This window comes from Eucyclogobius newberryi, unplaced genomic scaffold (genome assembly GCF_026437365.1).
Source record: "Eucyclogobius newberryi isolate DKJ021-1_F unplaced genomic scaffold, fEucNew1.0.hap1 SCAF_16, whole genome shotgun sequence".
Classification (NCBI taxonomy): domain Eukaryota; kingdom Metazoa; phylum Chordata; class Actinopteri; order Gobiiformes; family Gobiidae; genus Eucyclogobius; species Eucyclogobius newberryi.
In genome coordinates, this window is record NW_027315790.1 from 32,288,288 (window position 1) to 32,311,102 (window position 22,815).

Sequence of the window (22,815 nt, forward strand, 5' to 3'; positions counted from 1 at the left end):
GTTCATAGGTCCAGGTTGTGCATAGGTCCGGGTTGTGCATAGGTCCAGATTGTGCATAGGTCCAGGTTGTTCATAGGTCCAGGTTGTGCATAGGTCCGGGTTGTGCATAGGTCCAGATTGTGCATAGGTCCAGGTTGTTCATAGGTCCAGGTTGTGCATAGGTCCGGGTTGTGCATAGGTCCAGATTGTGCATAGGTCCAGGTTGTTCATAGGTCCAGGTTGTGCATAGGTCCGGGTTGTGCATAGGTCCAGGTTGTTCATATGTCCAGGTTGTGCATAGGCCCCGGTCTGTCCCATAAGTCTGATGCGGGGCCCCTGGCTCTGCTCAGCGGTGCTTTAGGCCTGATCAATGGCTCTGCTGCTCTGGGACGCCTCAGCTCTGAACATGAATATTCAAAAGTCTCTCGCTCTCAAAGGAAACGCTGCACAACATTTACGTCGGCGCGCTGCTGCTACAGGACGAGAACACGGGCCGATCCATCCGCCCGGCGCCTGTGTTTGCCTTTTGTTCAGCTCGACTGTAACGGCTGTAGCATTTCACTTTTAGATGAGTTTTGCCACACACTGAGCCTGGAGTATTATTGATCGTTTGTACTGGCAGAACCATTACAATACTGTAGTACACACAGTTGTATGATGGGTTTCCTGAAAGTACAAGATGTAACTTTCAATACTTTGCACGAATAGTTAAAGCCCATTACATCATTTTTATTGTCTTGGCATTTCACGTTTTAAAACTCACAAATGACTTTCTTATCCGTTTGTCCTTCCTTCATGCAACTTTAGTGTTTCCACGCCCTCTAGTGACAGCAGAGGGAATTACCACGGGCCGATGAACTAAGGCTAGCGTGCGCCGACATGCTAACGTTAGCGAGGCGGGTGCGATGAACGTCATTTGAGGCTCACAACGGATCATTTGTGGATAATTTTTCGACTTGAAAACCAGCACTCCGAATCGAATCGCAGGGGAAATGTGGGACATTTGAAACGGAGGGAGAGGACTTCGCAAACAGGACAAACCGACCGAGTCCGATCACAACTGCAGGTGTGTTTTCACGTTTTTAAAGCTCCAAAGAGTCATGTTTGCGTTCAATATTTCCTTCAAAACAGTCAAAGCGAGAGAAATCTTGTCAATTTGTGTGATTTTAACTGGTGCAAAGCTTCATTTTTCAAAAGTTTGTTGGTTTTCTCTTCACACACACTTACCCTCCTCACCCCAGTCTGTCGTCCTCCCTCGTTCCCTCTCGCCGTTTGTCTCTCTCCCTCTCTCTCTCCCTCACACTATCTGTCTCTTCATCTGTTGGATCCCACTGTAGGAGAGGCACTGCGGGTAATTCCAAAAAGCCGGTGGAGCGCCGCACAGTTTGTTCGCGGGGACGATCTGCCAATAAAACTCACCGTCTCCCAACTGTCGGTGGCGAATGTCGCGCCCGCCTCGGGAGCGAGACGCACGCGCTTTAAAGCCGCTGAATGCTTTATTCAAATGTGACGGACTTTTTCTGCAGACGAGACACAAAGGGTACGAGCGGGGAGCGCGAGCGACGAGCGGGGGAACGCGAGCGAACGGGGCAGGTGCCGCTGGCATAAAATGGCGGGCGACGATTGCGGATCAGTCCTCAGAAAACCTGGCGGAGTTACAGTGAGTCATGGAGCTAATTAGACGTTAGCGACGGAAGCGTTAAAAGGCTGGATAAAGGTGCAGCGTGATGAGATGAAGATGGTTTAATACTCCACTTATTCCACTTGTGTAGCTTTAGATCGGAAATGTTTTAGAGACGTAAAGATCAGGCCTTAAAGTGCCTATAACAGGGTTTCACCATGTTCAAAGTTTGACTTTATTTGGTGTATTTATACGTATAAATGATAGTTTTACACCAATCGAGGAGGTGTTTGTAGAGAAAACGTTGACAGAAAGTTACATCACACAAATTTTATGCAGAATTTACACAAAATAAACTTTTTTGACTAAACATTAATCCAACAGAATAAAATAAAGTCGCTCTCATATATTTCTATTTGTTAAATAAACTAAAAGTGTGACATTAGATGAGTTTTGGCCCATTGTTTGCTGGGTAATTTCCTAGTGTGATGTCATCAATTACAAACAGGAAGTGAAATTAAAACCTATAAAAATGTGCTTTTCTGTGGTAACGTTTTTATAATTTTTTAGCAAAATTCAAATATATTTATCTGAACTGCATTTTAGTTCAATGAGTCGTCCGGCCTGTAGGGGGCGCTTTAAACGGCACCGACAAACACCACATTTTAAAATCATATTCTTCATTAATCACGGTTATAATTAGAATGATAAAATCTTTAGAATTGTCCGAATGCACTTTTCATATAAAATGCTGTATTTATACAAGTTTTATTCACATTTGGCAAAGCAAACTACGGGAAACGTTTCAAATCGACTTTTGTTCACCCAAGAAAAGAAACAAACGTTGCATGAAATAAAACAGATCAAATAAAAACAGGCCGAATCGCTCGTGTAAATGTCTCTCATACGAACGGGACCATTAACGCCAAGTCTCCGCCCACAGTCCAGACTACAACACCCAAGATGCATTGCACAACAATACAAGCTGGAGTGTGAAATGTCACACCAGCGCGAGCCGTTTATGAGCAGCGCCGGCGTCCAGAGCGCTACGTCAATGTGTAGCACCCATGCTAACGCTAACTCAGGCTAAATATAAGTCCAATTTGGAGGTTAAAAACTGGTGCAAAATACAATCAAAGCACGTTATTTATCGTGTAATTTAAAAACGAGTTGAAAGGAAATAACACATTTTTAAAAACAGGAAATGCAGGTGAAGAGCTTAAACACGCCCCTTTAACTCACACATAAGTATTGTGTCTGTGAATGACACTAAATCCCACCGAATATCCATAAAACAATTGAAAAAGTCATTTGAAAACGCTCTTGTTTGTCATTTGCTTTTGGATCGAGCTGATAAATGACATTACGGCCAGATTATTACAGATGAAAAGTGAAATAAAGTGAATAATAATGTCCATCAAAACAAACCATTGCAATATAACAAACACATACAAACGCTTTAAACATCTTTATTTGCCACTGAATTATTCTCCTGCTTTGGAAATACAACATGTCGGCTGCTGTAGGTGAGAAAAGACCATTAGTTTTACGATCATTACGTTAATTTAAGAGAAATCTGTTCAAAACTAAATGAAATAATGACTTTTGAACGGACAAAACAAGATAAATAGAACAAATTATAATCAGACGAGGTGGTGTCTGGCTGTGTTTCTCATATATTTATTCATTTCTTTCATGAAATTGGACTGCCTCACGTCAAATACACGAATCTACACTTAAAACCGCTGATGAAACGACTTAAATATATGAATTAGAGAGCGTTTTCCTCCCGGCAACGACGACCTTTCTCCCTGTAAAGTGTAAAGTGTTCTCTCTGCAGAAGGTGGGCCGTGATTGACGCAGGAAAACAACACCTTTATATAGGAGTTTCATTTACGCAACGGGAAAGTCACACTTCACAAACACGACGCACAAAGGACATTTAGTTTGTTCTGGTTTACATCATTGTGTTCACCCGACAAAAGAGCGACGCTGAACAAGAACGGAATCAAAAGCTTTTGGAAAGACGGCACGTTTCCGCTCGTGAGTTTAGTTCAGTTACTGTTGCAAACTGTGCGGCCATTTTGGATCTAACGTGATCAAAAGGCTAAAGTGAAACGGCACGAATGCGTTTGAATGTTTAATACAACAAGAACTGCAGAATTTACCACGTTAAAATTCAAAAAATATGCTCGTAAATGATCCTGGTCGAATAGAATGAATTACCGTTTTTTTTGGACTATAAGTCGCACTGGAGTATAAGTCGCACCAGCCAAAAAATGCATAATGGAGAAGAAAAAACACACATAAGTCGCTCTGGAGCATAAGTATAAGTATATAAGTATGAATATAAGTATAAGTCGCACCCCGGCCAAAACTATGAAAAAGGTGCGACTTAAAATCCAGGAAATACGGTGTAAGAAATCGTCAAACAACTGAAACACGACTTTTAAGTGTGAAACTTTCTGTGCGATGTAAATATTTAGCCAGTTTTGATGTGATTTAGAGCTTTAACTAGAGCTTTCACTGAAGACCATCTTATGTCTGTGTAAAAGCTTCATCTGCAAAGTAAAAAGAAACTCGCCGCTTTCTGAACGCACGGCTCTGTCCGACCGCAGACATAAAGTGATAAAACACTTTGTACAAGCCACTGACACTTAGATTTATTATAAAATCCATTCACGTTTTGTCTACTTGTCTCCAAATTGTCTTTAAAACGGCTAAACGCTAACGGACATGGGAAAAATGACTTAAGAATGGACAAATTTGAAAGACTCTGGACAGTTATTTTAATTGAAATATGCTGTGATATTGTTTCGTTGCCGTTTGGTTGATATTTATTTGTTTTCTATTGTCTCTTCTCTGGTCTAGTTCTGTCGTGTTCTGATGTGTTATGTTCATTAACGTTATTAAAGAACTAAAAAAAGGAAATAAAAGTGATGGGACTTGGAGGGACTGTGTAAATGTGAGTTCATGCTGAAGATAACTGCAAAAACACCACATCATTGTTTTGTTTTTATCAGTTGAAACGCACAGAGAGAGATTGAAATATGTTGAATAAAGAGATTACGACACTGAAGGATCAAACCAGAGAAAAACACAACAAAAAAACTGCTAAATGCTTAAAAGCAACAACAAAATGTCTCACAATCACACAAAAAATCCACAAAACACAACCCGTTTTTTTCCCAGAATCCTTTTCCAACTTGTTTTCTCACAAACTGTAAATAATCCGCCAAAAACAAATGAAAAAACAGACAAATTCATCACTTTGCTTCATATTCTTCTCATTCAAATCGCCGTAAAAAGAGCTCTTTGACCGCGCTCCGTGTTCTTACCTTCGCAGCTGCTGTGCCCCTCCTCGTACCCGGCGCTGCAGCTGCACTTCCCGATGGGCACGAGCCACTCCCCCTCCGCGCTGCAGTGCATCCTGGGAGGGCTGTCCGCGTCCACCTCCGAGTTGTTCACGCAGGCGCCGCGGACCTCCACCAGGGTCGCGAACGCCGCCTCCGCCACCGTGTCGGGGAACACGGCCAGGTTCTGCACGGTGGCCAGGCAGCGCTTGTAGTACACGCGCACGGCCACCAGGGCCACGCAGGCGCCCACGTCCTGGAACGCCAGGTGGAAGCCCTTGCGGTTGAGGTGGCCGATCTCGCGCACCTCGGTGTTGAGCTTCATCTTGCGCTCGCCCAGGTCGCCCTGCGTGAAGCTCTCGTCCGCCGCGATGGTGTCGATCTTGGTGTAGCGGTCCTCCCGGGTCACGCCGCCGAGGTCGCGGTCCGACTCCACGTACAGCAGGTTGAAGGTCTCCTTGCACGTGCCCGCCACGCCCGGGATGCTGTTGCAGTCGCGCAGCGTGAACTGGAGCTCCACGAAGATGCGCTGGCCCCCCCTCCTGGCCACCCAGCCCGTCTGCAGCCAGTTGTTCTGCTGCAGCGGCTCCATCACGTTGCACACCTGGTACGTCCGGATGGGCTTGTACTTCTCGTCCACGCCGCTGATCTCCTCCCACTGTGGAGAGAGAGGGGGAGAGAGAGGGGGAGGGGCGTTAGAGGAGGAAGAGAAGGACGAGGAGTTTACGGCGCGTGGTGGAATAAAGCGCCCCCTACAGGTCGGACGACTCATTGAACTAAAATTAAATGGTCACATTTATATAGCGCTTTTCTACCGTCAAGGTACTCAAAGCGCTTTACATCAAGGAACCAGTCACCCATTCACACACACATTCACACCCCAGATATACGCAGACACTGGGGGGCAAGTGTCTTGCCCAAGGACACAACGGCAGTATTCACATGAGGCAGCTGCGATCGCACCGCCAACCTGCGGGCCTTTGGATCAGAAGACGAGCACTCTACCACTGAGCTACTGCCGCCCAAAAAATACAGTTAAAGAAATGATAGAGGATTTTTGGCGCGTAGTCTGAGTCTCATTCTCTGGTGGCGTGGACAGCCCAGTGGTTCTCCCACTTGTCAATCATTCCCTGCGTGCTGCTGCACACCTGCAGCCTCGTTCCCTGAGCAGCACGTTTCCCTAGTTACGCATGTGTGGTTGATATGCCGGTGTGTGTTTAGCGAGTTCCTTCAGTGAACGGTACAAAATGACCACAGGGAAAGACAGTTCGAGCTCAGAAGAGACGGAAATCTGCAGCAGACGAGAGATGATGCGATCTGTCGCACTAATAAACAAACACACGAGTAGAGGCGGGGCTGTTGGTGCTCACGCACGGGGGGAGTGTGGCGAGGGTGGCGAGGGTGGCGAGTGTGCGCATAAGCACTTTTTAAAAAGGAACACTCGCTTTGAGTTCTCAAAACGGCGAAAAAACCTCTATTATTCCTTTAAGATAAATATATTTGGTATTTTGCTAGAAATTATGAAAATGTCATTTTTTAAGGTTTATAATTTCACTTCCTGTTTCCGCCCTCACGATGAAATCACACTAGGAATTGGAGCTGCATGAATACAAACTGGTGTAAACTAAATGTATTTGTTGTCAGAGCTTATGCAATTTTCTGCCATGTTCTCCATAAACTGCGACATTCATTACAAATTACTACAGAACATGTCGTTATCGAGCGTGGGACGAGCGGCCCGGAGTCACGGCGAGTGGCATTTAGGCGATAATGAGTCAGAACGTGTCGCCGCGTCTGACGCCGTTCATCATCAAGCTGGAGATTAATTAGATGCTATCAATATCCCGGACTTAACGAAGTGACACTGTGTTTGTTTTAACAATCTTTGTCAGCGATTCTCTCCACGAGCGCGGCAGCGAGAACGCCGTTTATTACAATGTTCACGACTATACCAGGATTTTAGGGCGATTCGCAGAGAGACTGAGCTTTGTGGAGGAAGAAATGTGATTATTTTGTATCAAATGCAGCGGATTGAAAGGTTTTCAAGAGTTTATCTTCAGGAAATTGATGCTAAAAGCCAGTTTGTTTTGTTCCTGTAAAAAGACCAAATCAAATGAAATCTGAAATTTCCGGCCGACCACTTGTGGAGAAAATATGAATAATTTTACCTTTTTGGATCCGTAATGTTGAAGATTACGAACCGCTTTTCTGATCCGCGTCACATTTTGGGTTTGTCACATTTACCAACACTTTCCTACTTTAATATTCTTCATTATTACTAATATTGGGACATTTTTCTGTTTGAATAAACGTTAATAAGTAAGAAACGACACATCTATATAAAAGCCAATTCATCCTGATTTATGTTCGAAAAAGTCAGTAATATAACGTTTATTAAGAGGAAAATGTTCTAATTAGTAGAAAAATAAGCAGAATAATACATGAAGTACCAAAAACATCCAAATTAACATTGAATTAACGACTTTCATGTGCAAATTAGCAGCTACTTCCATGTAAATAAGTGAAAAACAAATCAAAAACAACAAAAACGTCAGAAAAAAATTATCTTGTTAAAAAGGCTAACGCTCTTATTCTGAAGGTAAATTACAAACCGCCACTCGCCATAGAGGCTAACGCTCTTATTCTGAAGGTAAATTACAAACCGCCACTCGCCATAGAGGCTAACGCTCTTATTCTGAAGGTATTTTACAAACCGCCACTCGCCAAAGAGGCTAACGCTCTTATTCTGAAGGTAAATTACATACCGCCACTCGCCATAGAGGCTAACGCTCTTATTCTGAAGGAAAATTACATACCGCCACTCGCCATAGAGGCTAACGCTCTTATTCTGAAGGTATTTTACAAACCGCCACTCGCCATAGAGGCTAACGCTCTTATTCTGAAGGTATTTTACAAACCGCCACTCGCCACAGAGGCTCACGCTCACAAAAAGAGACACTCGACTTTGGCGCATCACAAAACGCGAAGCGCAAAGACCTTTTTTGCGCGACGGGCGGCGGACTTCGAGATGAAATACGAGCCCCGAACGCGACGACACGTGTTGATGAATGTGGCTGAGACGGAGCCGGGAAAACACAGCAGTTTCTCATTGTTCTTAATAACGTCAGAGGGAGAATGACGAACGCCTCCTCCTTCTGCTCTCTCCGGTCATCGACGGCAACAACAACAACAGCACGGAGAAAACCTCATTCTTCCTTACCAGTATTTTCATTTATACTTTAGAGAGAGAGAGAGAGTCAGTTTAGCCGTTATGCTTTCACTTTCTGACGCTACTTTGAAATGCTTCCTTGCCTTATAAACCGGTGAGACGGTAACGTATTATTATTATTGCAGGAAAGGTAGGCCGTGATTGACAACGTCGCGCAGAGGAAAAACAGCTTTGGTTTAATTATAAGTGTTGGCTGCTGGTTTTTCGAGGTGGGAAGAGAACGCGTTTGTGCGAGAATAAGTCGGTAATAGCGCCGTAATCGTGCAGATAAACGTCACTCGACACTTGATAATTCAGCACTTTTGGCACTTTTTTTTGCTGTTCTTTTCCCAATTTGTTCACTTTTTGTGTAAAACTCGAACCTCCACAAATATATTTACTGTCAAACTGCAATAAAAACGTCAAATCTCTTCACCGCAGCGATAATCTACATATTTTCATCTCGCTAAGTAACCGGCAGATCTTTCAATCCGTCTATCTTTCTTCATTGTTAAAACTGACATAAACCCTCGGCCTTTAAAGTGGCGCTGGCGTTTAAACGTCTGGACGCTCTTTCGGTTATTTAGTCCCACTTAAGGCATCAAATCTACAGAATCGTGCGGTCAACAAACGTGCGAAACATCGTTAAACGTTCATGTTCTTCGAAATAGCTCGTTATGCCACTTCTGAACCCTGACGAGGCTCGAGTCAACACGACAGAATTGTGACTACTACTTTGAGGCCCCTGAATCCAAAATATACATATAAAATCATGAGTTTAAATGTTTTTTTTGCTACGTAATTCCACACATCTGGCTTCATATATTTGATGTTTTCAGGATGTTAACGGTGTAGAAAGTGGAAAACATCAAGACGAAAATGCCCGAACCGTTGACTGGCACACTACATTTGCAGATATGCAGTAAAAGCAGCTCTTGGGGTCAAAATGGGACCACCGTGTGAGAATAACTATGACCCTTTAAAATGTTTTGTTTTTCACGTTTTTTTTTTCATTAAGGTCATAAAAAACAGCAATCAAGCCTTAAAGTTATGACCCAATTGACTCCCACTTACACAAATCGGGCTGTGAGAACGTTACATGACAATAAACTGTCTGGAGTGGTCGTGGGCAACATAATACGACATAAAACACACAATAACCAAACAGCTCGGGGCGTATATAATGTAGGTAAACAGACTTACTCCGTTCGGGGGGAAGGAGGTCCAGCCCAGCTCCGCCTGCGTTTCCTTCGAATTCAGCAGCACCACTGAAACAGAGACGAGCGCGGGGTTAGAGAGCACCTCGTATGCTGCCTTATCTCGCTCGACTTAATGAGTTTGTCAACAGCTCCGACTTCACCCGCGACATGACAAGATAAAGAGAGGCTCGTCGGGAATGAGAGAGGCCGCGGCGTCGCGCTGTGGATTTGGGATAATGAAACAGAGCTATTAGCGCAGAGGAGGCTTGTCAAAACGCAGCGAGCGCTAAACTGTTCTTTGATAAGTCCATTAATCCTATCTGCAAAGGAGCGCGCCGGACGTAAGCTCTCAGAGGAAAGCAGCCGCCGAACTTCACAAGTTTAGAAGCGATTCATGCGGGAGAAGAGAGGAGGGAAGACTTTAGAGACAAACGTGACTTTATTGTGAGTTTTGTTGGTGGAAAATAGAGAGTTTGTAGAGTTTCTGTTTCAGCACCATGGACAGCTCCTGTATATGGAGTAAGGACCACAAACCGACAACTAAATATAGACAAGCCCAGAGATCAGAGACTAGACCAGAGTCTAGACCAGACCAGAGATCAGACCAGAGACTAGACCAGAGACCAGACCAGAGTCCAGACCAGAGACCAGACCAGAGTCTAAACCAGAGACCAGACCAGAGACCAGACCAGACCAGATTCTAGACCAGAGACTAGACCAGACCAGACCAGAGTCCAGACCAGAGTCCAGACCAGAGACCAGACCAGAGTCCAGACCAGAGTCCAGACCAGAGACCAGACCAGATTCTAGACCAGAGACCAGACCAGAGACCAGACCAGACCAGACCAGACCAGATTCTAGACCAGAGACTAGACCAGACCAGAGACCAGACCAGAGTCCAGACCAGAGACTAGACCAGAGTCCAGACCAGAGACCAGACCAGAGACCAGACCAGACCAGACCAGACCAGACCAGATTCTAGACCAGAGACTAGACCAGACCAGACCAGAGTCCAGACCAGAGTCCAGACCAGAGACCAGACCAGAGTCCAGACCAGAGACCAGACCAGAGTCCAGACCAGAGACCAGACCAGAGACCAGACCAGACCAGACCAGACCAGATTCTAGACCAGAGACTAGACCAGACCAGACCAGAGTCCAGACCAGAGACTAGACCAGAGTAAAAAACAGTATGATATTGTGAAACATAGAAAAGAAATTCTTCAAAAAGCCAGTCCAAGTCTCCGCTTCAGGACCACGGACAGCTCTGTTAATAGCCCGGTGCAGTTACGGGTTCATAAAAGGAATCACAAGTACTTTTGGGCTCCTTTGATAATAGAGATGCTGAATGTTTTTGTACCAAACTTTCACAAAGAACATCCTGAGCACAAAGAATCGCAGGAACAAACTGACCCACAACTCGACTCAGGAGATTACGACAAAAATAAGAAAATATATAATCTCTTTTGTATTTTCTACATTTATTGGTAAATAGGTCAAAAGGATGAGACATGGTTTATGGGGCAGACTTGTAGTTCTGGTTTGAGCATTTGTTCAGTTTTACTTTAGTCTTGGGTTTTAGTTCTGGTTTAGATCATGTTAAAGTGACACTGTGGTACTTTTCTGGAGGCATTTTGCTTTCATCTGAGTATTAAAACAGAGAAAAGTGACACAGTGTCGTCCTCACATGTTCTACTGATTATAAAAGCTTGTATTTTCCTCTCAGTATCACAGTCTTTATTGTGTCACGGCTCTTTTTTGTTGAACTGTGGACTCGGAGCTCTTTGTGCTTTAGGCAAATATTCCATAATGTGTCTTTAATAACGTCTGGTTGAAAGGACGGAAACATTGTGCTCTAATGGCCAATTATCTGTAACGACGGCTGATTTTTACAGTGAAAAGAGAAAAGGCTTTTGTGTCGTTACCTGAATTATCTCCCATTAGAGACGTTCTGCTCCTTTATGTGGCTCCTGAGCGCGATCTGCTCCTGAGCGCGATCTGCTCCTGAGCACGATCTGCTGCTGAGCACGATCTGCTCCTGAGCACAATCTTCTCCTGAGCACGATCTGCTCCTGAGCACGATCTGCTCCTGAGCGCGATCTGCTCCTGAGCACGATCTGCTCCTGAGCGCGATATGCTCCTGAGCGCGATCTGCTCCTGAGCACAATCTTCTCCTGAGCACAATCTGCTCCTGAGCACGATCTGCTCCTGAGCACAATCTTCTCCTGAGCACAATCTGCTCCTGAGCGCGATCTGCTCCTGAGCGCGATCTTCTCCTGAGCGCGATATGCTCCTGAGCGCGATCTGCTCCTGAGCGCGATCTGCTCCTGAGCACAATCTTCTCCTGAGCACGATCTGCTCCTGAGCGCGATCTGCTCCTGAGCACGATCTGCTCCTGAGCGCGATCTGCTCCTGAGCGCGATCTGCTCCTGAGCACGATCTGCTCCTGAGCACGATCTGCTCCTGAGCACAATCTTCTCCTGAGCACAATCTGCTCCTGAGCACAATCTTCTCCTGAGCACAATCTGCTCCTGAGCACGATCTGCTCCTGAGCACGATCTGCTCCTGAGCACGATCTGCTACGGAGCACGATCCTCTAAAGATCTGCTCCTTTGTGCGATCTGCTCCTGAGCGCGATCTGCTCCTGAGCGCGATCTGCTCCTGAGCACGATCTTCTCCTGAGCACGATCTGCTCCTGAGCGCGATCTGCTCCTGAGCGCGATCTGCTCCTGAGCGCGATCTTCTCCTGAGCACGATCTGCTCCTGAGCACGATCTGCTCCTGAGCACGATCCTCTAAAGATCTGCTCCTGACACGATCTGCTCCTGAGCACGATCTGCTCCTGAGCACGATCTTCTCCTGAGCGCGATCTGCTCCTGAGCACGATCTGCTCCTGAGCGCGATCTTCTCCTGAGCACGATCTGCTCCTGAGCACGATCCTCTAAAGATCTGCTCCTGAGCACGATCTTCTCCTGAGCACGATCTGCTCCTGAGCGCGATCTGCTCCTGAGCGCGATCTGCTCCTGAGCGCGATCTTCTCCTGAGCACGATCTGCTCCTGAGCGCGATCTGCTCCTGAGCGCGATCTTCTCCTGAGCACAATCTGCTCCTGAGCACGATCTGCTCCTGAGCACGATCTGCTCCTGAGCACGATCCTCTAAAGATCTGCTCCTGAGCACGATCTGCTCCTGAGCACGATCTGCTCCTGAGCACGATCTTCTCCTGAGCGCGATCTGCTCCTGAGCGCGATCTGCTCCTGAGCGCGATCTTCTCCTGAGCGCGATCTGCTCCTGAGCCCGATCTTCTCCTGAGCACGATCTTCTCCTGAGCACGATCTGCTCCTGAGCGCGATCTGCTCCTGAGCACGATCTGCTCCTGAGCGCGATATGCTCCTGAGCGCGATCTGCTCCTGAGCGCGATCTGCTCCTGAGCACAATCTTCTCCTGAGCACGATCTGCTCCTGAGCGCGATCTGCTCCTGAGCACGATCTGCTCCTGAGCGCGATCTGCTCCTGAGCGCGATCTGCTCCTGAGCACGATCTGCTCCTGAGCACGATCTGCTCCTGAGCACGATCTGCTCCTGAGCACAATCTTCTCCTGAGCACAATCTGCTCCTGAGCACAATCTTCTCCTGAGCACAATCTGCTCCTGAGCACGATCTGCTCCTGAGCACGATCTGCTCCTGAGCACGATCTGCTACGGAGCACGATCCTCTAAAGATCTGCTCCTTTGTGCGATCTGCTCCTGAGCGCGATCTGCTCCTGAGCGCGATCTGCTCCTGAGCACGATCTTCTCCTGAGCACGATCTGCTCCTGAGCGCGATCTGCTCCTGAGCGCGATCTGCTCCTGAGCGCGATCTTCTCCTGAGCACGATCTGCTCCTGAGCACGATCTGCTCCTGAGCACGATCCTCTAAAGATCTGCTCCTGAGCACGATCTGCTCCTGAGCACGATCTGCTCCTGAGCGCGATCTGCTCCTGAGCGCGATCTTCTCCTGAGCACGATCTGCTCCTGAGCACGATCTGCTCCTGAGCACGATCCTCTAAAGATCTGCTCCTGAGCACGATCTGCTCCTGAGCACGATCTGCTCCTGAGCACGATCTTCTCCTGAGCGCGATCTGCTCCTGAGCACGATCTGCTCCTGAGCGCGATCTTCTCCTGAGCACGATCTGCTCCTGAGCACGATCCTCTAAAGATCTGCTCCTGAGCACGATCTTCTCCTGAGCACGATCTTCTCCTGAGCACGATCTGCTCCTGAGCGCGATCTGCTCCTGAGCGCGATCTGCTCCTGAGCGCGATCTTCTCCTGAGCACGATCTGCTCCTGAGCGCGATCTGCTCCTGAGCGCGATCTTCTCCTGAGCACAATCTGCTCCTGAGCACGATCTGCTCCTGAGCACGATCCTCTAAAGATCTGCTCCTGAGCACGATCTGCTCCTGAGCACGATCTGCTCCTGAGCACGATCTGCTCCTGAGCACGATCTGCTCCTGAGCACAATCTGCTCCTGAGCACGATCCTCTAAAGATCTGCTCCTGAGCACGATCTGCTCCTGAGCACGATCTGCTCCTGAGCACGATCTGCTCCTGAGCACGATCTGCTCCTGAGCACAATCCTCTAAAGATCTGCTCAGGTCATGGTTCTTCACCAGTGGGTTTCAGGTTCTAGAATGACATTTTTATAACAGAAATCCAAACCTGTTGTTAAACATGTGAGCTGAGGTTTAATTCTGTCTAATGTTCAGAAATATCACCTAAACGCTGACTTTTGTGGTTCGTAGTGAGCGTCGTGTGTCACATTAGAAGAAACACTCGATATTCAGATGTTGCACATCTTCAAAACGGCTCCACAGTCGCTCAGTTTACAGTCGCTTCATTTATAATTTACTTCTTGGCAACGACTTTGCTCTCATGTCCCTCCTTGTGTTCCTGTAATTATGTTTTTCCACTCCTCTCCCTCCTCTCCCTCCTCTCCCTCCTCTTCCTCTTCTTCTCCCTCCTCTCCTCCTTGTCTTTTCTTCTTCTCCCTCTTCTTCTCCCTGTAGGTTCTTCTTGTGTGTTATCAGCGTCCCACAGACACATGCTCAGGGCACTTGGAGGCGTAAACCCCCAAAAAAGTGGACCAGTGGAGTTCAAGCCCAGTGTGGAGTTTAGACCTGGCTTGGACCTGGTTTAGACCTAGTTTAGACCTGGTTTGGACCTGGTTTAGACCTGGTTTAGTCCTGGTTTAGACCTGGTTTAGACCTGGTATAGTCCTGGTTTAGACCTGGTTTAGACCTGGTTTAATCCTGGTTTAGACCTGGTTTAGACCTGGTTTAGTCCTGGTTTAGACCTGGTTTAGACCTGGTTTAGTCCTGGTTTAGACCTGGTTTAGACCTGGTTTAATCCTGGTTTAGACCTGGTTTAGACCTGGTGTAGACCTGGTTTAGCCCTAGTTTAGCCCTGGTTTAGCCCTGGTTTAGCCTTGGTTTAGCCCTGGTTTAGACCTGGTGTAGACCTGTTTTAGCCCTGGTTTAGCCCTGGTTTAGTCCTGGTTTAGCCCTGGTTTAGCCCTGGTTTAGACCTGGTGTAGACCTGTTTTAGCCCTGTTTTAGCCCTGGTTTAGCCCTGGTTTAGTCCTGGTTTAGACCTGGTGTGGACCTGTTTTAGCCGTGTTTTAGCCCTGGTTTAGCACTGGTTTAGTCCTGGTTTAGCCCTGGTTTAGTCCTGGTTTAGACCTGGTGTAGACCTGTTTTAGCCCTGTTTTAGCCCTGGTTTAACCCTGGTTTAGTCCTGGTTTAGTCCTGTTTTAGCCCTGGTTTAGCCCTGGTTTAGACCTGGTTTGGACCTGGTTTAGCCCTGGTGCAGACCTGGTTTAGTCTTGGTTTAGACCTGGTTTAGCCCTGGTTTAGCCCTGGTGTAGACCTGGTTTAGCCCTGTTTTAGCCCTGGTTTAGCCCTGGTTTAGTCCTGTTTTAGTCCTGGTTTAGCCCTGGTTTAGCCCTGGTTTAGACCTGGTTTGGACCTGGTTTAGCCCTGGTTTAGTCCTGGTTTAGACCTGGTTTAGACCTGGTATAGTCCTGGTTTAGACCTGGTTTAGACCTGGTTTAATCCTGGTTTAGTCCTGGTTTAGACCTGGTTTAGTCCTGGTTTAGACCTGGTTTAGACCTGGTTTAATCCTGGTTTAGACCTGGTTTAGACCTGGTGTAGACCTGGTTTAGCCCTAGTTTAGCCCTGGTTTAGCCCTGGTTTAGCCTTGGTTTAGCCCTGGTTTAGACCTGGTGTAGACCTGTTTTAGCCCTGTTTTAGCCCTGGTTTAGCCCTGGTTTAGTCCTGGTTTAGCCCTGGTTTAGCCCTGGTTTAGACCTGGTGTAGACCTGTTTTAGCCCTGTTTTAGCCCTGGTTTAGCCCTGGTTTAGTCCTGGTTTAGACCTGGTGTGGACCTGTTTTAGCCCTGTTTTAGCCCTGGTTTAGCACTGGTTTAGTCCTGGTTTAGCCCTGGTTTAGTCCTGGTTTAGACCTGGTGTAGACCTGTTTTAGCCCTGTTTTAGCCCTGGTTTAACCCTGGTTTAGTCCTGGTTTAGTCCTGGTTTAGCCCTGGTTTAGCCCTGGTTTAGACCTGGTTTGGACCTGGTTTAGCCCTGGTTTAGCCCTGGTTTAGACCTGGTTTAGCCCTGGTTTAGACCTGGTGCAGACCTGGTTTAGTCTTGGTTTAGACCTGGTTTAGCCCTGGTTTAGCCCTGGTGTAGACCTGGTTTAGCCCTGTTTTAGCCCTGGTTTAGCCCTGGTTTAGTCCTGGTTTAGTCCTGGTTTAGCCCTGGTTTAGCCCTGGTTTAGACCTGGTTTGGACCTGGTTTAGCCCTGGTTTAGCCCTGGTTTAGACCTGGTGCAGACCTGGTTTAGTCTTGGTTTAGACCTGGTTTAGCCCTGGTTTAGCCCTGGTGTAGACCTAGTTTAGCCCTGGTTTAGCCCTGTTTTAGCCCTGGTGTAGACCTGGTTTAGCCCTGTTTTAGCCCTGGTTTAGCCCTGGTTTAGCCCTGGTGTAGACCTGGTTTAGACCTGGTTTAGACCTGGTTCAGACCTGGTTCAGTCCTGGTTTAGCCCTGGTTTAGCCCTGGTTTAGACCTGGTTTAGCCCTGGTTTAGCCCTGGTTTAGACCTGGTGCAGACCTGGTTTAGTCTTGGTTTAGACCTGGTTTAGCCCTGGTGTAGACCTAGTTTAGCCCTGGTTTAGCCCTGTTTTAGCCCTGGTGTAGACCTGGTTTAGCCCTGTTTTAGCCCTGGTTTAGCCCTGGTTTAGCCCTGGTGTAGACCTGGTTTAGACCTGGTTTAGACCTGGTTCAGACCTGGTTCAGTCCTGGTTTAGCCCTGGTTTAGCCCTGGTTTAGCCCTGGTTTAGACCTGGTTTAGCCCTGGTTTAGCCCTGGTTCAGCTCTGGACTCATGACATGTGGCTCCAGGCCGGGCTCCAGAGCCGTAAACAAGAGCGCTAAAAGTCACGATTGCTCCATAAAAACATATTTACGTCTCGTCTCTTTCCAACGCGCGTTTATAAATCGACTCCGCGGCAAAACACTTCTGATAAAGACACGGTATAAACTATAAATGCTTCGTTATTCGACGGTGGAAGGAACGAGAGGAAACGGCGGCAGAAGCTCAAGAATCCATGCGTCACATAAAGTTTCCTTCTCGTCACAAATGTTCACGATAAAAAGCCGTTTTTGTTCCGTTGTTGAGTCCAATCCAGAAGTCACTTTCAATCTGAAGGTACTGCCCCGAGCCACATTAGTCCTGTGTTTACGTTCTGAGATGAGGATGAAGCAGAGGAGAGACGACCGGGACGTTAGCGCTGTTAGTCCAATCACTCCCAAACAAGGACTAAACCAGCACTAACCAAGGACTAAACCAGCTCTAACCAAGGACTAAACCAGCTCTAACCACGGACTAAACCAGGTCCAACCAAGGACTAAACCAGGACTAAACCAGGTCTAACCACGGACTAAACCAGGTCCAACCAAGGACTAAACCAGGACTAAACCAGGTCTAACCACGGACTAAACCAGGTCTAAACCAGCTCTAACCAAGGACTAAACCAGGACTAAACCAGATCTAACCACAGACTAAACCAGGTCTAAACCAGCTCTAACCAAGGACTAAACCAGGACTAAACCAGATCTAACCACAGACTAAACCAGGTCTAACCAAGGACTAAACCAGGTCTAACCAAGAACTAAACCAGGACTAAACCAGGTCTAACCACGGACTAAAACAGGTCTAACCAAGGACTAAACCAGGACTAAACCAGGTCTAACCAAGGACTAAACCAGGACTAAACCAGCTCTAATCAAGGACTAAACCAGGTCTACCCCTGTATTGAACTCATTATAACATGTTAAATACAAATATGTCCCGCAGAAGGTTTAAAAGACTCAATAATGCCGGACATAATCCTCTAAAAAGACCCCACAAGACTAAACGGACATTAACATCCTCAAACTCCCTGGTCTCCGTTTCGCCACAGCTCATTCTATTTTCTGGATATTCTTACAAAGGGATTAGTTCTGGTAATATGAGTCCAGTGAACTGTCCATGGTGCTTCATCCACAGGGGCCGAGCCGGAGCCGCTCAAGCCCAGAACGGAGCACCGAGCCTGGAATAAGCCTCAGACAGAGAGGGTCTTCAGGGGCCGACTTCATCACTGCAGAGAATATGAGAGTCCAACTTAAGAACCAACCGGAATGTAGCGTTTAGTGTTAGCATATGTAATAGTCATGTAATAGTTGTTTAATAGTAGTGTAATAGTACTGGTAATAATAGTGTATTAGTAGTGGTGATAGTAGTAATAGTAGTGGTAATAGTGTAATAGTAGTGTCGTAGTACTGGTAATAGTGTATTAGTAGGGGTAGTAGTAGTGTAGTAGTAGTGTAATAGTAATGTAATAGGAATGCAAAAGTAGTGTGATAGTCATGTAATCATATTGTAATAGTTGTGTAATGGTAGTGTAATAGTATGTGTAACAGTCGCGTAATAGTCATGTAATAGTCGTGTACTAGTCGCGTAATAGTAGTGTAATAGTAATGTAATAGTAATAGTCGTGTAATAGACGTGTAACAGACGTGTTATAGTCGTGTAATAGTCGTGTACTAGTCGTGTAATAGTTGTGTAATAGTAAGGCTCGGCTGCTCATCTTCCCCCAACATGAAAACGTCAGTCTCAGAGTCACAGATGCTCAGTAAGCGTTCTTCAAATGTGAAAACGTAAGTGACAGTCCACGGCATGTTACTGTGAAAATGACACTATGAAGAGGCGGAGCTTAGCAGTTTTTCTATTATTACAGCGTCTTGCATCACCACAGCGTTTGACAAAGAACAAAACGTAAAGGTGTGATCTGCATCTGCTGCGCTTCAAAACCACGCTCCAGAAGAGGAAACAAAAGTGGCACAAAAACCTTTCTACTTCAGAGGGATTTTACTTTTAACTACTGCAACTACTTTATATATTTATCTTTGCTTAAGCATTTATTTGCTCACAGAATAAAGGCAGTTACTTTTTAAAATAACAAACCAATTCAGGCCAAATTTATCTCAGAAAAACAAAGTACAGAAGCCCGAGGGAGTCAAACGTCCGCCACCGACAGCTTCACAAGTGGATCCCGCACATATTTGGAAAACGACTCTCTTTTTATCTTGTTTCCTGAAAATTGACTGAACTCACATGATAATTGCCACCGAAATTGTGGTTGGTCCATTTTGTTAAAAAGTTCTACCTGTTTTCTTATGATTCCAATGGACGATATGGACTTGATTAAATATAGACTTTAGCCACAAATCGCACTGTTATGTCCAAATACCATTACCATATTTTCCGGAGTATAAGTCGCAGCCAAAAAATGCACAATAGAGAAGAAAAAAACACATATAAGTCGCACTGGAGTATAAGTCACATTTTTTGGGGAAATTTCCTTGATCAAATCCAGGACCAAGAACAGATATTTCATCTTGAAATGCAGTTTAGAATAATAACAGATTAGAGAACGTGGTGAATAGGTGTACGTATGCTAACGCTAACACCTTCAGCTACATGACGTATGCTAAGGCTAACACCTTCAGCTACATGAGGCACAGACAGAACTGTGGTAAGTGTCTGGTATGTTAACGTAACATATGAACAGTTCTTCAGATAACTATAGCATAAAAAACATGCTAACAAGTTTAGCAAAGCATCAGTTTTACCCCAAATCACTAAATCCACTGAATTCTTCTTCCTCTGTGTCACTTCTAAACAACTCCACAAACTCCAGAGGAAGAGGAAGTGCTGATTCTTCTTCTGCGTCGCTTAGAGCCTAGAGCGCCCTCTTGTGGTTGCCAGGGTGAAAATAATTAATAGTATCACATATAAGTCGCTCTGGAGTATAAGTCGCACCCAAAACTATGAAAAAAGGTTTAACTTATAGTCCGGAAAATATGGTGCTCAAGTGGTGTTAATGCAATTTTTCAAGAATTTGGAGAAACTACAGCTCAAATAACTGTCCAAACGTCTTGTTTACACTTCAAAGTCGGTGTAATTTGAAGGTTAAAACGAGCACAAGGTCAAATATATCACTGTAGTAAAAGTAGTCAGGAAGTCAAAAGTAGTCAGGAAGTCAAAAGTACAAAGTACAACCTGCTTCTGGTCCACAATGAAAGCCAGACGGCGACGCTGGCTCAGACTAAACGCCCGCACTGCCCTCTCCTCGCTCAGAGGCACCGCGGCAGCGTCGGGGCTTCGGGCTCTAAATCTGAGCGCTTTATTTGAAAAACGATACGGCCGTTTCCCACAATGCCGCTCTGCTCGTAGAAGACACGACCGGGGACATAAAGAACCTGGTCGGACTGTAATCCGGGGCTGGAGGAGACGGATGAAGAGGACGGACACATAAAAGCGCAAGCGGGCTTTAAAAGACAGACGGACGCGCCGTAAAATGCCATAAATGTTTAGGAACCGCAGCATTTCACACGCCGGCTTGTCATTCGGCCCCACGTTTGGTTTCCACCAACGATTATTTGAAGGAGAACTGGATTTTCTTTTTTCCCTCGCTTTGCCGGAGGTGCAATCTACCTCCTGCGGACCGGGTAAACAGAACCGCTGCGAAGTCGTGCAAAATAAAACCTCAGAAGAACGTAAACATCTGGTAAAACTGTAAAGCAAACAGAACAATTAGAAGCGCAAACTCCGAACAGGGACGATGTATGAACCGATGAACTCCTCCAGAACGTGTCTGCAGACGTCTGAACTAAAGGAACACGTATGTTTGTGGAGGAAAAAAGACTGATTTTGTTCTTTACAGAGGAACAAAATGATGGAAAGAATGTCAGTATTTCTTTGCGATTTGATCATTGTATTTTTGGAGTTGATTGCGACATATCGTGCGACTCAAACCTCGGCGCATGGACTCTCACTGTTGACGTTGTGCTTTTGGGAGCGACACCTCACACTCTTTAATGAGAGTGTCTGGGTGATCGATGGCGTCTTTCTCGAGCCAGGCTTAAAGGAACCCGCTGTAACCTGCCCTCACTGGTGCTGGGCAACAGAGGGTTAAATGACCTGGATTTAAACCCAAGCGAGAGGCGCATTCTGCCTCTGACTGAAGAATCGTTGTAGTTAAAACAAACAAAGTGGAGCTCATGTTCAATGTTTATCTCAGAATACATGTGGTTCTTTTATCTAATAAACGCTACTTGTTTGTACTTACTATAATAGTTTATAGCATTTACTATATTATATTTTAGTTAACCTTCATTTAACCACGACAGTCCCATTTACCCCACATTTACCCCACAGTTACCCCACATTTACCCCACAGTTACCCCACAGTTACCCCACAGTTACCCCCATATTTACTCCACATTTACCCCCACATTTACCCCACATTTACCCCCACATTTACCCCACATTTACTCCACATTTACCCCACATTTACCCCCACATTTACCCGACATTTACTCCACATTTACCCCACATTTACCCCCACAGTTACCCAGCATTTACCCCACATTTACCCAACATTAACCCCACATCTACCCCACATTTACCCTACAGTTACCCCACATTTACCCCACCTTTACCCCACATTTACCCCACATTTGCCCCACATTTACCCCCACATTTACCCCACATTTACTCTACATTTACCCCACATTTACCCCCACAGTTACCCAGCATTTACCCCACATTTACCCAACATTAACCCCATATCTACCCCACAGTTACCCCACATTTACCCCACATTTATCCCCACATTTACCCCTACATTTACCCCACATTTGTCCCCACATTTACCCCTACATTTATCCCCACATTTACCCCTACATTTACCCCACATTTACCCCACATTTGCCCTACATTTACCCCCACATTTACCCCACATTTACTCCACATTTACCCCACATTTACCCCCACATTTACCCCACATTTACACCTACATTTGCCCCACATTTACCCCACATTTACACCTACATTTGCCCCACATTTACCCCACATTTACCCCACATTTGCCCCACATTTACCCCACATTTATCCCCACATTTACCCCTACATTTACCCCACATTTGTCCCCACATTTACCCCTACATTTACCCCACATTTACCCCACATTTGCCCCTACATTTACCCCACATTTGTCCCCACATTTACCCCTACATTTACCCCACATTTACCCCACATTTACCCCACATTTGCCCCACATTTGCGCCACATAGAGCAGAGTCTAGTGCAAACAGAGGCGTGGCAGGAGTGGACAGAGCTTCATTTAGAGAGCGGCTGCAGTGAATGTGAATGAGCAGCTGCAGACGGAGCTCGGACGAGGAAGAAAAGACAGTTTTATTGTGTTTATTAAGAGTTCTGATTTTGAAAGATTGTGTGGACGATGTGTTCTTTCTGTGTTTCTGTGCTTATAAAAGAAAAAAAAAAAGAATTATTGCTGCAACTAATGATTATTTTAGAAGTCACTAGTCAAAACGATTCTTTATATTGTACAAGACTTTTTCAAAAATATATCAAATAAAAATAAACGTTATTCAGTTTTATTTTCCGTAGGACCAAGGCCTCTGGGCCGTCGCTGCCTCCCTAACCCTAACCCTAACCAGGACGAACAAGACCAAAGCAGGTCTGAACCAGGACTAACAAGACCAAAGCAGGTCTGAACCAGGACTAACCAGACCAGAGCAGGTCTGAACCAGGACTAACAAGACCAAAGCAGGTCTGAACCAGGACTAACCAGACCAAAGCAGGTCTGAACCAGGACTAACCAGACCAAAGCAGGTCTGAACCAGGACTAACCAGACTAAAGCAGGTCTGAACCAGGACTAACCAGACCAAAGCAGGTCTGAACCAGGACTAACCAGACCAAAGCAGGTCTGAACCAGGACTAACCAGACCAAAGCAGGTCTGAACCAGGACTAACAAGACCAAAGCAGGTCTGAACCAGGACTAACAAGACCAAAGCAGGTCT

At 46.1% G+C, this 22,815-nt stretch overlaps 1 protein-coding gene across 1 annotated transcript in view; it reads right to left on the bottom strand.

Annotated features, from left to right (window-relative positions):
• Window positions 1-22,815, bottom strand: part of LOC140362203 (ephrin type-A receptor 7) — a 306,144-nt gene that overhangs the window by 214,491 nt on the left and 68,838 nt on the right. The window contains exons 2-3 of the mRNA XM_072448279.1: window positions 9,365-9,429; window positions 4,939-5,611 (exon numbers count right to left, since the gene is read on the bottom strand). Of these exons, the coding sequence (XP_072304380.1) occupies window positions 4,939-5,611; window positions 9,365-9,429 (738 nt within the window). The remainder of the gene's footprint in view (window positions 1-4,938; window positions 5,612-9,364; window positions 9,430-22,815) is intronic.